The 17,142-nt window shown below is 34.4% G+C and overlaps 1 protein-coding gene and 1 pseudogene across 4 annotated transcripts in view; both read left to right on the top strand.

The window, feature by feature from the left end:
* The first annotated feature begins 2,981 nt into the window (after window positions 1–2,981).
* On the top strand, window positions 2,982–6,852 carry LOC131161465 (cytochrome P450 CYP72A219-like; annotated as a pseudogene).
* A 9,020-nt stretch (window positions 6,853–15,872) lies between these two features.
* The window catches only part of LOC131161464 (vacuolar protein sorting-associated protein 52 A), a 107,062-nt gene continuing 105,792 nt past the window's right edge, over window positions 15,873–17,142 (top strand). For 2 of the 4 annotated variants that reach the window (XM_058117244.1, XM_058117242.1), the window contains exons 1-2: window positions 15,873–16,503; window positions 16,694–16,743. In XM_058117244.1, coding sequence (XP_057973227.1) covers window positions 16,362–16,503; window positions 16,694–16,743 — 192 coding nt within the window. In that variant the 5' untranslated portion in view covers window positions 15,873–16,361. The remainder of the gene's footprint in view (window positions 16,504–16,693; window positions 16,744–17,142) is intronic. The other 2 variants (XM_058117243.1, XM_058117245.1) reach the window with 2 other exon arrangements.

Here is a 17,142-nt window from a genome sequence, read left to right as displayed (position 1 = left end):
TTGACTTTCGGAGTTCAGTTGACTTATCTTGGTCAGCCAGTCAATGATAGGTCCCACCTATGGGCCTCACAATCCTGTCGTGAGGGGTTAAATCATGACTTTCAGTTATCCATCAAGGGAAATTTTCTCAGTTATTATACATATATCTAGTTTTACAGAAACTGCAATCATACCTATGAATATCAGAAGTATTATGATTAGAAAATTCAGAAAAAATAGGTTATGTTAAGTAACATAAGTATGAGCTATACTGTACATTATTTATACGTGTTTTCTCAGACTTAGTTATTTAGCAGTACTTCTAAATCAGATTTTACAATTATGTAAACTTATCTGCCACACACTAGCAATAACATATTTCGTTATACTGAATATTGTCTCATCCCAGTGATTTAATATTATTCAGGTGATCCAGTTAGGCGAGTAGATCAGGCTATAGTATTGCCCTATATGTAGGGTGAGTGTTTTTGGGAAGTCATTTTTGAGTAGTCCCTAGTTTCATATGAGGGTATTTTGAGAATGGTTATGTATGTATATTTTGAGAAAAATCCTGACACTCTGGTATTATATATATTGATGTGGTATATGTATTCTGCTTTCTGCTACATAGGTAATTTATTGTGTTTTAGACTCCACGGTTCCTATTTGGTTCGTGATAACGGTTTGGTTTTTATTATAAGATATCAAAGTAGTGGAATTTTACAATTATTTTATAAAGAAAAAAAATGATAAGAAAAATCAGGTCGTTACAAATTCTATTCCATTATTGGTCTTTAAGCAAACAGTTCCAGTGCCAACTATCAGTACCACAACATTGTTTACCATCTTCAAAACTCCAAAGTCACCAGAAGTATATAAACTGAAGAAATCCTTCCTTGATGTCACGTGAAAAGAGGCACCGCTGTCAACCACCCAACTAATTTCATTATAGGCAACACTAATTACATTATCATCATAAGTAAGAACCAAATCATCTCCAGTAGTAGTGACAATACAATCATTATTATCCTGATCCTTCTTTTCTTGCTTGTTACTGTTACTTTTATTTTCTCTCTTCCACTTGTAATAGTACTTCTTGATATGACCATTTTTACCACAATAATGAAACTTAAGATTTTTAAATCTTGACCTTGACTTGCTTCTACTTTTACTTCTACCCCCTTTCATTTTTGTAGCCGCTTCTCCCCCTAGCTTCTGTAACAAGTACCTAGGAATTATCTGTACCCATTTCTTTCCTTTTGGTCTCTTCATTAAACAAGATATCTTTAACAAACAACAGGGTCAACACACCGTTTGGGGCTGAGTTGCTAAGAGATACTACAAGAGTCTCCCAACTATCTGGCAAAGAACTTAATAGCAACAAAGCTTGTAGTTCATCATCTAAAATTATCTTCATGTTGGTTAACTGGTTTACCAAATTCTGGAAATCGCTCAAATGCTCAGTAACAGACTTTCCTTCTCTAAGTTTCAAATTTACAAGCTTTCTAATTGCAAAAACTTTGTTGTGAGCAGTCTTTCTCTCATAAAGACTCTCAAACTTCTTCCAAAGTATTTGGGCATCTGTCTCTTAAGCCACATGATGAAAAACACTATTATCCATCCACTGTCTGATTTTGTCAACTGCTTTCCTATGTATTTTCTTCCAGTCAGCTTCAGTTTATTTTTCCGGCTTATTGCTACCCAATTCAATCGAATCAAATAAATCCTTACAATAAAGAATATCCTTCATATTTGGTTTCCAAATTGAATAATTTGAAGCTGTGAGCTTGCACATAGTACTTATGTTGTCTTCCATATTTTATATGAACCAAGCTATAATACCACTTGTTGGGAAAGTAATAAGACAACTAGCATAGTGGATAAATCTTTCCCAAAAATTAAATATGTGACGAGCAAAATAACCAACCAATAATAATAATAAATCACACACCACAATATGAACATCATGATTTTTAACATGGAAAATCCCTCCAATGTGAGGGTAAAAACCACAGGGCCTATGAGACCCAATAAAATTTTTACTATAATAGAGAGAAAAATTACAGCAGTTCAATCACAAAAGATGTTCACAAACTTAGATTAAAAAGGATTCCCAAAAGAATCGCGATAAAATAAGAATGAGCGGAAAGAAATCACCCAAATACAGTTACTGTCAATACTATAAAATCAGGTCCTCCAAAACTCTAAAACAGATCTCCACCGTCCAGATCGAAGGTCGACAAATCTCGAATGTGCTTTCCAAATTTCAGCAAAATCGGATCACAAAAGGTCTTCCGATCGTCGAGTTGATGAAGACTCTGCATCATTTCCTTCCTCACGGTTGCCTGTTGTGTCTACTCATGTGCTGCGGCTGCTATCCTTTTGTGCCGCCTCCTTCAATTGCCCTAATGGGATTTGAGCACACATGGGCTTCCTTTTATTTATTTATTTTTATTTTCTTATGTAGGCTGGACCAACAAGATCAACTTATAAAATGGAAAGACCATATCCATTACAATGTTTGCATCCAAAGAATGTCACTGTTACCCACATACACACGAATACATACTTTCTAATTTGACATTTATAATATATTCAGTAATAAATCATATACGTTAGATACATCTTATCAGACAGTTCATGTCAACGTAAATAATAAAATTTTAAAAACAAAAGTCAATGAAATTTGGTGTCAAATTATTATACAAAAGCATATATAAATATATTAAGTTTTAATTCATGCGCAAAGACATTGCTTAACAAATTGTTATTAGAAAATACTTCGTTATTCAAATCATACTTTGATTTATTTATACATTGAAGGCATCACGAGTCGCGATCGAAAGCAAGCACGGGCTCGTAAAATGACGTTGTTTTGCACAAAATGCCGAAAAGAATCTGAAATAATGTCGTTTCTTCAACATTAAATTGTAATTATTATCAGCATTATTATTAAAAGCAATTTTTGACAGTAAATCTTCTTCTATTCATCTATAAAAGCGTCCTCACTCATCCCTTTGGCATACCACCACACATCCACCATATCCACTCGAGCTAGCTACCACTCATTAATTATATAGGAAGATGGAAGAAGCAATGACTGCAGCAGTGCCAGTGGTGCCATTCTCATTTCTCTGCGGTGGTTTTGTGAGTTTAATAATTATAGTATGGGCATGGAGAGCGGTGAACTGGGCGTGGGTGAAGCCGAAGAGGCTGGAGAGGAGGCTGAGGCAGCTAGGGTTTTGTGGAAACCCCTACAAGCTGTTTCATGGAGACTTAAAGGAGATGACTATGATGACCAAAGACGCTTTGTCCAAACCCATCGGCCTCTCTGATGATGTTCTGTTGCGTGCTGTTCCATTCCTTTACTATACTGTCCAGAAATATGGTCTCTCTCTCTCTCTCTCTCTCTCTCTGCTGTAGCTACTTTAATGTTAAAAGTATAACTATCTATTGAAAAAGTGTTGAGAAGAATTCTAGACCTCCTGATTTCAACCTACTTTTTCTTATTTTAGTTATTGTATTCATTATGGTGACATTTAGTGCATGCCAATACTCAATGAATTATTTTAAGGGTTGAAGAATAATTTCATTGTTAATCTCGTGGTAATTACCCTCTTAGCTATGTTATGCGAGTATCTTGACTAGATTAGTGATCTCCTAGTTATGGTTCGAAATATCTTAAATTTTTTTGTACTTATTAGTTATTTTGTTGGCTTTATCATGTTTGTAAGCTTTAAACTATTAAACATTGGCAAATGGTTTTCTGAAAATTACAGGTAAGAAGTCATTTAGATGGTTTGGTCCCATTCCAAGGGTGATCATTATGGACCCTAAATTGATCAAAGACATTTTGTTCAACCACAATATCTTTCGGAGGCCAAACTCAAATCCGGTCGGAAAGTTACTTATAAGTGGACTCATAAACTCAGAAGGTCAACAATGGACTAAACGGAGAAAGATAATGAATCCAGCATTCCATTTAGAAAAGTTAAAGGTAGTTTTCACTTTTTGCATATGTTTAAAGCCACTTAGGACTCATTGCGAGTCATTTTGTATGAGTATTAAAAAATTATGAAAATAAAAAAATAAAATGAAAACTAAAAATTAAAAAATTGAAAATTGAAAAAACTAACATCATATCTTGTTAATATTTTTAGGAAAAAAATTAAAACAAATTAAAAAAATTGATTGAGCAAATGTTCATTTTTCCATTGAATTAAGTAGCAATTAAAAATATGATTAAAATAATATAACAATACAAGAGAACACAAATTAAAAAATATATGTATTTCTTTTGACAACCAAAGCAACCATGGAAACTATTGCAAAATTTGTGCTCTATTAAGATTATTAGACAACTAATCATATACTAAAATTTTTCAAAATTTTAAATCTAAAATATAAGTTTAAGAATAAAATTATTATTTTTTTAAATGTGATATTTATATGTTACTTGACCTAATAATTTCTAGTATCCTACAAAGTTTTTATGGCAGAAGACAATAGCCAAAAGTTTAAAATGTTAATTAAGGGTTCCATAACTGCCATCACTGTGTTTTCTTTCCGAAAAGCATTAAGATATATATATTTTTTAATATTTCATTCCTTATTTTTCAAGGATTTGACTCTCAACAAAAAAAAGACAAATAAATCAAATGGACACCTTTGATTATCAAAAAGTTTATTTACACACCTACTATTTTGATATTTATAGTAGTTAATAAAATTTTTTGCTAATTATTTTTAATTTTTCTAAATGTCAATAAACATTAAATAAGTTGTTGGTTAAAATCCAATTTGTAGATAATCTTAATTTCTTGATATTATTTTCTTAATTAAATATTTTCTAATTCACATTCATAAACACACAGTTTTAAAATGAAATGATGTTAAGAGGCATCTTTCGTGAGTAATCCTTGTCCATTATGAAATATAAATGTATTCTAATCATATTACAAACTTTCAATATAATATATTATGTGTATTGTGTATCAACATATAATGTTTTTAACACTATATGTACTGCACAAGAACAAGCTAACATTAACATTACCTTGTGCAAGACTCTTTAAAGTAGCTTTTTGTTGAATTATTAATTGAGACCAATCTATTTTTTTTGGTTCATTCAAGAGGCTCATTGTGGCTTAGGATTCAAACCTTAAACCTCCAATATGAAATTCAAAATTTGATCACTGGGATCAATATCTTCTAAAGGACAAACCAATGCAATTGGACATGAGAATACTTCAAACTATAATTTTCTATGTATCATGACAATAACACTGTTTTTTCCCTTTTTCATGTCATAGAATATGATACCTGCATTTCGTTTGAGTTGTAACAAGACTTTGAAACAATGGGAGATGATGGTGATGAAAAGTGGGTCGTGCGAATTGGATGCGTGGCCATACCTTGAAAATTTGACAGCAGACGTCATCTCACGCACAGCATTCGGCAATAGCAATGAAGAAGGAAAAAGGGTATTCCAACTTCAAAGAGAGCAGTCAACCAATCTAATTCAAGTTATGCAGTCAACTTACATCCCAGGATGGAGGTATATACTAATTTTTAAATGACATTAAAATGTCATTACTAGATTTTAATTAAAGTATAAATTATATTTTAAAATTGCTAACAAGCATGTATAATTAATTACTAGAATGTTAATTTGTTCATGCATGCATGGATGGGTATATAGGTTTGTGCCAACTAAGACAAACCTAAGGATGAAAGAAATCAACAATGAAGTGAGAGCCATAGTGAGAGGTATAATTAGCAAAAGGGATGAAGCAATGAAAGCAGAAGGAAACATTGATGACTTCTTGGGCATACTTTTGGAGTCCAATCTTAAAGAACTTGAGGAATGCAAAAACAAGAAAGAGATGGTGATGAGCATTGATGAAGTGATTGAAGAATGCAGATTGTTCTATTTTGCTGGCTAAGAGACTACTAGAAACTTTCTTGTGTGGGCAATCATTTTGCTATGCAAACATTCTGATTGGCAAACCCGTGCAAGAGAAGAAGTTTTCCAAGTTTTTGGGAAAAATGAACCAGACTTTGATGGCCTAAGTCATCTCAAGACTGTAAGAAACCACTCTAATTTTTTATTGACATTCATCAAAACACATAAAACCACGCATAAGGTAATGTTAGGAGCATGGATTTCGAGACTTGAATTATAATTTATGTTGGTTTGAAAGAAGTTCAATACAAATTGTATTGTATTTTGTCTAAATCCATACAAATCTAAATCCAAACTTCTAAATTCATACTACCAATCATAAGGTAAAATGATAAATTTCTATTAATGCATTTAATTTTGGTGTGATAGGTCACAATGATTTTAAATGAGGTGCTTAGGTTATACCCACCAGCAGCTGAGCTTGTTCGAACTATTTACAAGGAGACCAAGTTAGGAGAATTATGCTTGCCAGCAGGAGTGCAACTTTCATTACCAATTATCCTACTTCATCATGATCGTGAAATTTGGGGTGATGATGTAAAAGAGTTTAAGCCAGAAAGGTTTTCCGAAGGGATTTTAAAGGCGACAAAAAACCAAGCAGCTTTCTTCCCATTTAGCTCCGGACCACGAATATGTATCGGACAAAATTTTGCACTCGTGGAAGCAAAAATAGCTTTGTCAATGATCCAACAATGCTTCTCTTTTGAGCTATCTCCATCTTATGCACATGCCCCTCACAATCATCTAACTCTTCAACCCCAATATGGAGCTCACATAATTTTACATAAAATCTAGTATTACATTTAGTGTTCATTAAAATAAAATGCTTGGGTTTGTATGACAATAGCTATTTGGCAATGTGATCTATCGTATTCAAAAGTTAATGAAGAGAATATATCAAAAATAAATTTCTTGCAATACAAATATTTTTTGTGTGCATTCCTTGTACATTCCTTGTACAAAATGCATATTTATGAGTAATAGTTGAGCTACCATAGTGCGGGAGAGGGGAAGAGACAAGGAATGAGGTAAAAAAATAATAAAATTATATACTAGGAGGAGAATTAGAGAAAAAAGAGGAAAGAGAAGACAAAAAGTGCAAGAATGTTAAAAAAAAAAAAAAGAACAAATGTTGGAAGAAAAGACAAAAATAGGACAAGTGAAATTCTCAATTAATCATCATTTTAGGTTTTCAAATAATTACAAAAAATGACATCTTGTTTTTAAATTTTCAAAAAATATGTAAAAAAAAATCATAAATTTAAAATAATAGTAAAATATGTTTTCCAAGTAGTTTCTTATATTTGTGGATTCTTTGGGGTGACATTGTTGAAAGTATCCCCACTTGATCTACACTGATTGCAATAACATAAAGTTAGTCCTCTATCCATTTTGTTCATTACTTTCAAGTTTAGTTTGTGTCTTTGCATGTAAAGCATATATATTTATATATATGTACATATAATGTGATGTTGGTGTGTTTTGAACATATAATGTACATTTCCTTAGTTGGATCATGTCAATTAGGGATATTAAAGGTTAATAATGATTATAATTCATGAAAATATTTTTTTTCATTGTTTTCAAATTTAGTTCGTGTTTTTGCATGTAAAACATGAATGTGTGCGTATAATATAATGTTAGTGTTTGTTTTATATATATGTAATGTACATTTCCTTGGTTGGGTCACGTCATCTAGGGATGTTAGAGTTTAATAATGATTGAAATTCATGAAGACATTTTATTGAAATGTCATGAATTACAATTTTTTTGAATATGAACATACAAATGGTTGACCCACTAGTAGGCACAATCTACTCACCTACAAGCATGGTTGACCCACCTGCAGGCATGGTTGACCGCCCCCTATGTTTTTAGAAAACCATTGTACTACAATAGACGATTGATAGACCTTTATAGGCGGTCAATCAGTGAATCCAAAGGTCATATTTTTGCCATTTTTTCTCGATTTTCTTTTATTTTTCAAGCTACTTTCAATTTTAAACACTCTCTGGAGTGTATTGGTCAAGTTTGATTGCTGATATCTCATGAGTTTTCATGATTTTTGCATAAAAAATAAAATTTTCATTTTTAAAGAATTTTTAAGGGATTTCAAGTGTTTTCAAGATTTTCATACCAAAAACTTGACAGGATTGTAACGACCTGCTTATTTTCCATATTATTTTTTTCTTTTTAAATAATAAAATACAATATCAACATATCAAATCCAGTAGGTCATAATCAACCAGAACCCATGGGTACTAGAGATATAACAGACACACAAAACGGAAGCCTAAGCAGCAGGAAACATAAAACCCGAGTTACTACATCCATTGTATTTAGGTATATACATCCCAAAAAGAAAGTCCTAGGGACATTTCCCACAAAAATCCATCTCTCCCCACCAAAACTTACCTTTCAAAGAGGGCAAAACAACAGTACTATCTCAGCGGAGCTTTATCCTCTCCCCTATCAGGGGCTCTTGAAATGTTCATATAATTTGGGGTGAGACACCTCTTAGTAAGGGAAAATAAATTGATACTAGTGTGTGATAACATGAGTATTCCGTGTTATACATAAAACATACAGAAACATATTTAGTAAATTGTTATGTCATATTTGGGAAAACATATATCATCATAGCATGACAGAACATACTGCATTTTCATAAACATAATTCATCTCATATAATAATAATAGAAAAACAACTCTGGTAGGTTAGATGGTTATTGTCATGTATTACCCCCGCATGACTGGGTTGTGTGGCCCGAAGGAGGGACCTGACAATGGTTGGCCGACCACTGCCAAGTCAAAAGTACAGTCTGCAATTTCGATAGGTCTGCCAGACCTGGTCCGTAAACCAGGGGCGCTCACACTTCTTAAAACCACATCGACTATTCGTCCTCACGCTACTCCGTACAGCAGCGTTAACACAATATCGTGATGATCACGAACACATAGCAGTGATATCGTGCAAGTGTTAACCTAAACCAAGCCAACTAGGTTATGATAACATATAACATATACTCAAACTATGATACATGGATATTTCATACTATTAATTGTCAAATCAATATCATCACATCAATTTGCATATTTATGTACATCATGAAAATCATCGGCCCGTACACCTGCAAATCATATCCATAGCACGGCCCGTACGCCGACAAACATATCCATAACTCGGCCCGTACGCCGGCAAATCATATCCATAGCACGACCAGTACGTCGAAAAATCATATCAATAGCACGGCCCGTACGCCGACAAACATACCCATAGCACGACCCGTACGCCGACAATACATGTAAAAATTCTCGGCTCGTACACCGATTTTATTATAAAAATCCACATCATTATCATATTCTTATAAAAATAGTATTTTATCATAAATTCTACTCATGTCACACAAAAATGGGTTTTTCATAAATTTAGAATATCTCATCAGTTTCAGCAGTTTTTCCCAACATAATGCATAATTATATATATATATATATATATATATATATTTCCCTGAAATCAAATTCTATAAAATTTATACTTATTTTTCATAAAACATCTAGCTTAGCTTATCCCCTTACCTGAAACCTGAAAAGCCCCTAAAATAAACAACCCTGCACCCACAGGATTTCCTGTTCAACACCCTGAAAATGACATTTCTTATAACAGAAATTTAGTATTTCTATGCGTACTATGTTTCCTACAACTACAGGGAAGGCCAAATACTGAATAAAAGTCTTACCCTGAATTTGGGATGAATTTCAAATTCGTCCCACTAACGATCCACTCCAACAGATATGCAGAAAACTTCCCCAAGAGTGTCATGGCGGCTTCGAATTGTCGATTCGGTGAAGAACGGACCCAGAAATTGAGAGAGAAGGGGCGGGAGCCGAAGAGGAGAGAGAAGGAAAATTTTGCGCATAAGTTTTCGGCCAAAAATGAAGTTTGGCCTATTTATACACTGGCCCTCGCCGACGAGCCACGTCACCTCGTCAACGAGGTCATGAAGACAACTCGTCGACGAACTCTCCCCTCATCGATGAAATTCAGAATTACCCAAAACCCCCTCTCGGTATTTTCTCGTCAACGAAGAGCACCCTCGTCGACGAAGACCTGCTGAGCCCCCTTTTTTATTTCATTTTCTCCCTCTTTTATTATTAGTTAATTATCATTATTCTTTGGGTCATTACAAAGATGCTCATATTGTGGCTTTTGGGTATTCTCCAGAATTTTCAAAGTTTCTAAAAACATGATTTCAATGCGAGTTTTGTGCTTCTTCCATAAAAAAAATTAATTTTTTTAAAAATTTAAGTAAATACTAATTTTCAAAGTAATCACCTATGAAGTGACTTGATGTATTTTTTCAAACTTAAACTTGATTTTGAATCTATATTTTTAGAGAAGATTTATTGAAAAGTAAAAGTTTTCAAACAAAAATAAAAATTTTTAAATAAAAACGACAAGGGTTTTAAAGTGTTTTCATTTAATTTTATGGATTTCATCAAAAAAATTCTAAAAATATTTTTTGAAAATTTTTTGGTAAAATACAAATCACTTGATTCCTAGTCAGAGGATATTTATGTAATCTATACATGTAAATTCAACCACAACAACATAAAAAATTAAAACAATCCTTTTTTTTTTTCCTTTTTTTTTTCTCCATTTTATCTTTCCTTTATGTATGAATGTGTGTGTATTTTGGAAGGGCATAAAATAGTAGGATTTTCATGAGATTAAGTCTTCTGCATAGATTTTATGAAAGTCTTTTGAAAAGAGATTAAAGGTCCAATAGTTTTCTGCAAAATAAATAAATAAAGGGAAAGTTGCAATAGGTGATTGACTAACCTTTGTACACGATCAACCAACCATTATTGCAACTTAGCCATTTCTTTATTTTTTTTTTCATATTTTCTTTAAAATTAAATTTCAAAATAGAAGACATACACACACACACACATAAGGTAAGTACGATTATCATTCTTAGAATAAATGTTTTATCGTGTTAGACCTTTAAATTTCATTTAAAAAAAGCTTAAAGGTCTATCTTACCTATTCACAATGGAGTTTTCAAACATAAATCACTTTTCAAAAGATGCTCCTTTGTCTTACACTTTTCAAAAAATTAAAATAAAGTTACGATTTTGATGTTTTTAAAAACAAAATTGTAAGTGAGAGAAACAGTGGTTTGATTTCTTTATTTGGTTTTTATTTAGTCATTAAACATGTTAACAACCAAAATGAGTTATCTAAGTTGGGTGTCAATAATAATCAAATTAAATATATTTCTTATTAGACATCCTAGTAATTAAAATTTGAAACTTTCATACTTGAACTTTCAAATTTGGATTTTGGGACATGAAGAAAATAGTAAAAGAAGGAAATGAGTTACCTCTACTTGTTACCCAAGCTAAATGTAATAAAGAAAAAATTCAAATATGAGTGGGATTAATCATTCAATCCATTGGGACTTAATAATCTTTAATAATTTGCAATTAACAATTAATTTAATTACAATAAAATTATCATTTATTTATTTTTAAATCTGATTAAAATTAAAGTAATAAATTTTATTATATTAAATGGAGGCAAGTAAAATGAAACAATAGAATGAGAACAATGTAAAAGGAACAGGAGCAGGGAGAAGGAGGAAGTTAAGGAAAAGGATGAGTGGGAAATTGTGTCGTTTTCTTAAAGAAAATAAAGAAAAATCATTTTTTAATAATAGAAATTAATAATTAAAATATATAAGAAAAAATATAATTTATATAAATTAAAAATAATTACTTATTAATTTGAACAATCTTCACGAATCAATCCTTGATCACAATCACCTGAAAAGAGACAAATAAAAGTGGCTTGGAGGACTCAGGGTGTACTCTAGGGGACCTCTCCGATGCTTAAGTAAGTGATGGGCTTGAGAGGTTTTTATGCAACAATAAAGCGTGTTAGGATGAGATACCTTAACCTCTTCTCCAAATCCCTATTTATAGTGATGAAGGTTGACCCAAGGGTGCAATGCCATTTATTGGCAAGTTATGGTGCGGGCGTGAATCGCTCTGGTTCTTACCTTGTTGGCGTGAATCGCTCTGCTTATTATAAAGCGAGCGTCAATTGCTCCGGTCGGGCGGTCAACTTGGGCGGTAACTACCCTCATAATGCTGTTCTCTGATCTCTTCTAGGTAGGTAACATATTTGGGGTATATCATTTGCTCCCCCTTAGGTTTGAATTTTTGAAGTTGGCTTCCAATGTTTGAAAGTTGTTGTTGTTGTTGTTTTTGTTGAGCAGCTCTTCTTAAGGCATTTTGGGCTGCTTGTGACTTAATGAGTCGTGCTCTTCTTTTTTGCAGTTTCTGGCCTAATGAATTGTGCTCATATTTTGGATCATTTCTAGGTCTCATGAGCTTTGCTCATCAATTGGGTTGATTCTTCTTTGCCTAATAAGTTGTGCTCATTTTTTGGGCAGTCTGCTGGCCTCATGAGCATTGCTCGTCAGTTTGGCCGATTTTTCTTTGCCTAATGAGTTGTACTCATTTTTTGGGCAGTCTTTTGGCCTCACGAGTGTTGCTTGTCAATTGGGCCGATTCTTTCTTACTTAATGAATTGTGCTCATTTTTTGGGCAGTCTTTTGGTCTCACGAACGTTGTTCATTAGTTGGGCAAATTTTTCTTTACCTAATAAGCTATGCTAATTTTTTGGGCAGTCTTCTGGCCTCACGAGCGTTACTCATCAGTTAGGCCGATTTTTCTTTGCCTAATGAGTTGTGCTCATTTTTTGGGCAGTCTTTTGGCCTCACGAGTGTTGCTCGTCAGTTGGGCTGATTCTTCCTTGTCTAATGAGTTGTGCTCAACTGATATACCTCAAATATATCACCTACCATAAGTTCAAAGCAGACTAGAACCCAACATTGATGAGGACAATTACCACCCAAGTCAACTGCTCGGCCAGAGCAATTAACGCCAGCACCATGATGACTAGAGTAATTTACGCTAACGCTGTAATAACCAGAGCAATTCACGCTTGCACCATAATTTGCCAATAAATGGCATATCACCCTTGGGTCAAACTCCATCGCTATAAATGGGGATTTAGAGAAGAGACTAAGGTATCTTATTGTAAGCTCTACTTTACTGTTGCATAAAAAACCTCTCAAGCCAATCCCTGACTTAAGCATCGGAGAGATCCCCCGGAGTACACTCCGGGTCCTCCAAGCCTTGCTTATTTATCTCTCTTTCAGGTGGTTATGATCAGGGATCGTGAAAGTCATTCAATTTTTTGTTGCAACAGTTGGCATCGTTTGTGGGAACTTCTTGAGAGGTTTTCTCTTTCAATCCTTGATCATGACTACATCAAATAATTGAAGGTCGATGCATTGGCTCGATTGAGATCATCCAAAATGCCACCGTCCGACACCTAGACATACTCGACACCATCTGATCCATCGCCGATCGAGGCCCTACCCAGCGCAAACTCTTCATTCGTAGCCTTGGATGGGACACTATGATCAAGAACCTTCGCAATCTCTTCTCCACCTATGGTGACCTCGAAGAAGCCGTCGCGGTCCTTGGCAAGGTCACTTGGAAAAGTAAAGGGTACAAGTTTATTACATTCAAGCACATCAATGGCACTTTGCTCGCGTTGAAGAAGCCAATTAAGAAAATTAATGGACGAATAACCGGGACCCAGCTTACGATATTAGGAAATTCCGGATCTAATGTGAATTCAACTACAATTGATGTTTCTATGCACAAGATTTATGTAGCCAATGTGCCTATTCTCAAGGTATAATTTTTTCTCCATCATACAATAATAATTCTAAAAAAAACAAATAGATGCCACAGTTTCAACGCTTGAAGAGCTCCACCTTAATAGCTAATAATAATTAATATGATGTTCAAGTTATTTAATTGATTAAACAATGACCAATGCACCAAATGCATAGTGGAGTCATGACAGCTGCATTGCCAACCAAATAAACAAAGCCAAGCTTTGAAATTCCAATGGGTTGGCCAAATGCACCATGGGGTCGGCAATAATGAATCTTGCACATTCATGTGCACTGAACAGTGCTCTGAACAGTGAATTTGAAATTGCAATTGGAAATTTGAGTTGAAATTGTAACATACATTGAAATTGCACAATTGTAGCAATTGCAATTGGCAAAACCTCAAACAGCAAAACCGAGCTCCTTAGTGACATTCTATCAAGCACCTGGAGCCCAATCAGCTGAACAATCCACACCATAATCAAAACAAACAATAACAAAATCACCATTGTTAATGGTAGACATATCGCAGGTCTCAATCTCAAACTTTAATCTACCACTATACTCACAACCCCATGTCCAAAAAATTCAACATGGGACTTACGGATCAACTGGGATATAATCGAATAATCTGAGTTTATAAACCCCAACGATGACACAGATGACACGAAAATAGTTTGCGAAATCTAAACACTACACACTCACTTGCACTTCCATTTGCCGCAAATGATCGAACACTTGGTGCATACACGTCCAAACCCTTTGTAACAAATCCATCCCGAACCGATTTCGAATCCTAACTGATATTGAAAATACCATAACTCACATCTTTAGCCCCATTGAAATCAAAATTGCAAGAACTTGTTGAATTGAACAACCATCCCAACATCATAAATTACCAAAATGTTATTGAAGATATAGCACAAAAAATGAGTACAACTTATTAGGTAAGGAAGAATCAACCCAATTAACGAGCAATGCTCATGAGGCCAGAAGATTGCCCAAAAAATGAGTACAGCTCATTAGGTAAAGAAGAATCGGGCCAACTGATGAGCAATGCTCGTGAGGCCAGAAGACTGCCCAAAAAATGAGCACAACTCATTAGGCAAAGAAAAATCGACCCAACTGATGAGCAACACTCGCGAGGCCAGAAGACTACCCAAAAAATAAGCACAACTCATTAGGCAAGGAAGAATTGGCCAAACTGATGAGCAACGGCTGTGAGGCCAGAAGACTATCCAAAAAATAAGCACAACTCATTAGGCAAAGAAAAATTGGCCTAACAGATGAACAACGCTCGTGAGACCTAAAAACGGCTCAAAATATAAGTACAACTCATTAGGCCAAAAACGATAAAAAAGAAGAACACGACTCATTAAGCCACAAACAACGCAAAATGCCTCGAGAAGAGCTGTTTGACAAAAAAAAAAAGAAAAACAACTTTCGAACTTTGGAAACAAGCTTCAAAAATTTGAAACTAAATGAGGGACAACTTATATACCTCAAATATATCACCTATCATAAGTTCAAAGGAGACTAGAGCCCAACATTGATGAGGGCAGTTACCACCCAAGTCAACTGCTCGGTCAGAGCAATTGACGCTAGCGCCATGATGACTAGAGTAATTTAAGCCAACGCAGTAATAACCAGAGCAATTCATGCTCGCACCATAATTTGCCAATAAATGACATATCACCCTTGGGTCAAATTTCATTGCTATAAATGAGGATTTAGAGAAGAGACTAAGGTATCTTATTGTAAACTCTACTTTACTTTTGTATAAAAAACCTTTCAAGTCAATTCCTGACTTAGGCATTAGAGAGATGCTCCGGAATATACCCCGGGTCCTCCAAGCCTTGCTTATTTATTTTTTTTCAGGTGGTCGTGATCAGGGATCGTGAAAGTCGTTCAATTTTTGACTACAACAATTACTTATTAATTTTATTAAATAATTATTTTTTAAGCTTTGAAAATATTAAAATTTTTAAAAATAACACATATTTAAATATTTATAATTCAAATTTTAAAATTCGATTAAAGCCAAATTCAAAATTTACAAAATTAAATTTGAACCTACAAACATTTAATTTTACGAAACATGCACTTCGTCAAGCCTTCAACTCAAACGATACGATCGCTACAAGCTTATTGCATTGGCACGTGTGACATGTTTGTGTTGCACTCTCCTCTCCTCCCTCCCCACTTCGCACTGCCCCGCGTCCCGCTGTCTTCGACCTTCCATGAGCGATCACCTGTAAGCTCGATCCATTCACTGCTCTGCTAATCTGCTACTTGTCGATATCTTAGCTGCGGACGATAGCAATTGATGCACGTCCATCCTCAATTAAGCCCTTCCATGGTCAAATTCCATCAATCTCAATAGGATTGGATCCACCAGGGAGAAGCTATATTCTACTTTACTGATTACCGCTTCAAAAGGTATTGGCCTCTGAAAATTTCTCCCATATTTCACCCAATCTGAACCCCTGCCAAATCGACTATTCCAGTCGACTCTCAGATGGAAGTTCTCCTTCGGTCTGAGCTGATCCGATTGCGGGGTCCAACATCACAAGGGAAGCCATTGGCAGACCCTGACGCGAGAGAAATGTGAGGGAGAGTGAGTCTCTCAAAAGCTATTTCAGGCACCGTTCCACCGGATGCTATCGCGTGTTTGTTTGTGCCTGTGGAGGAAATTTGGATGCCCCCCGTTGGGGCTCGATGTTGTTCTTGCAATGTCATATCTAACAGAAAAAAGTTTTACTAGTTCGTCATTTTCTTATGATTATAATTGGATTGCCGGTATTGTTGATGCTTGTTTGTGTTCAGTTGATCAGCTGATTTAAATACCATTATTCTTTTGACAATTCTTTTTACTAGACTGTTATTTTTCCGATGATTGTAAATGGATTGTGGTATTGTTGCATTTTCAGGCATCAATTGATATATATATTTACTTTATTTTTTATTTTTAAATTTCATGTATGGATAGTGCTACGAAGTTATTGGTTGAATGAGATGGCCGATGCAGCAGTTGGCAAGGTAATAAGTCTTAAGTTTTGAGTTACGCATGATCTTTCACTATTTTCTGTTTATAAAATCTTGACTATGCACTGTTTAGTTCCTTTCTGCTTGTATTTCTGTGGAATTTCCGTTATCCTCAGGCTGCTAAGATTTCTGAGAGAATGATTATGTAATAAGTTATTAGGATGTTGTCCATAAGTTAAATTTTAATAGAAATTTTAGAGAATGTTTGCTACCCCAATGTTTTCTTTTCTTTTGTGCATGAGAGCATTGAGAGGATAATTAAATTGGGTAAAAAAAAAATGCCATTTTGGAGTTTCATATGAGCAATGTGCTTGTATTGTTGGGGATTGACATTTCCTGAATCTTGAAAGTATTTCTTTCTGCAAAATGTGAATTAGGATGGACTGATTGATG

Source organism: Malania oleifera, chromosome 8, assembly GCF_029873635.1.
Source record: "Malania oleifera isolate guangnan ecotype guangnan chromosome 8, ASM2987363v1, whole genome shotgun sequence".
Classification (NCBI taxonomy): domain Eukaryota; kingdom Viridiplantae; phylum Streptophyta; class Magnoliopsida; order Santalales; family Ximeniaceae; genus Malania; species Malania oleifera.
Note: the sequence above shows the minus strand (reverse complement) of the source record. Positions and strands in the feature narration are given on the sequence as shown.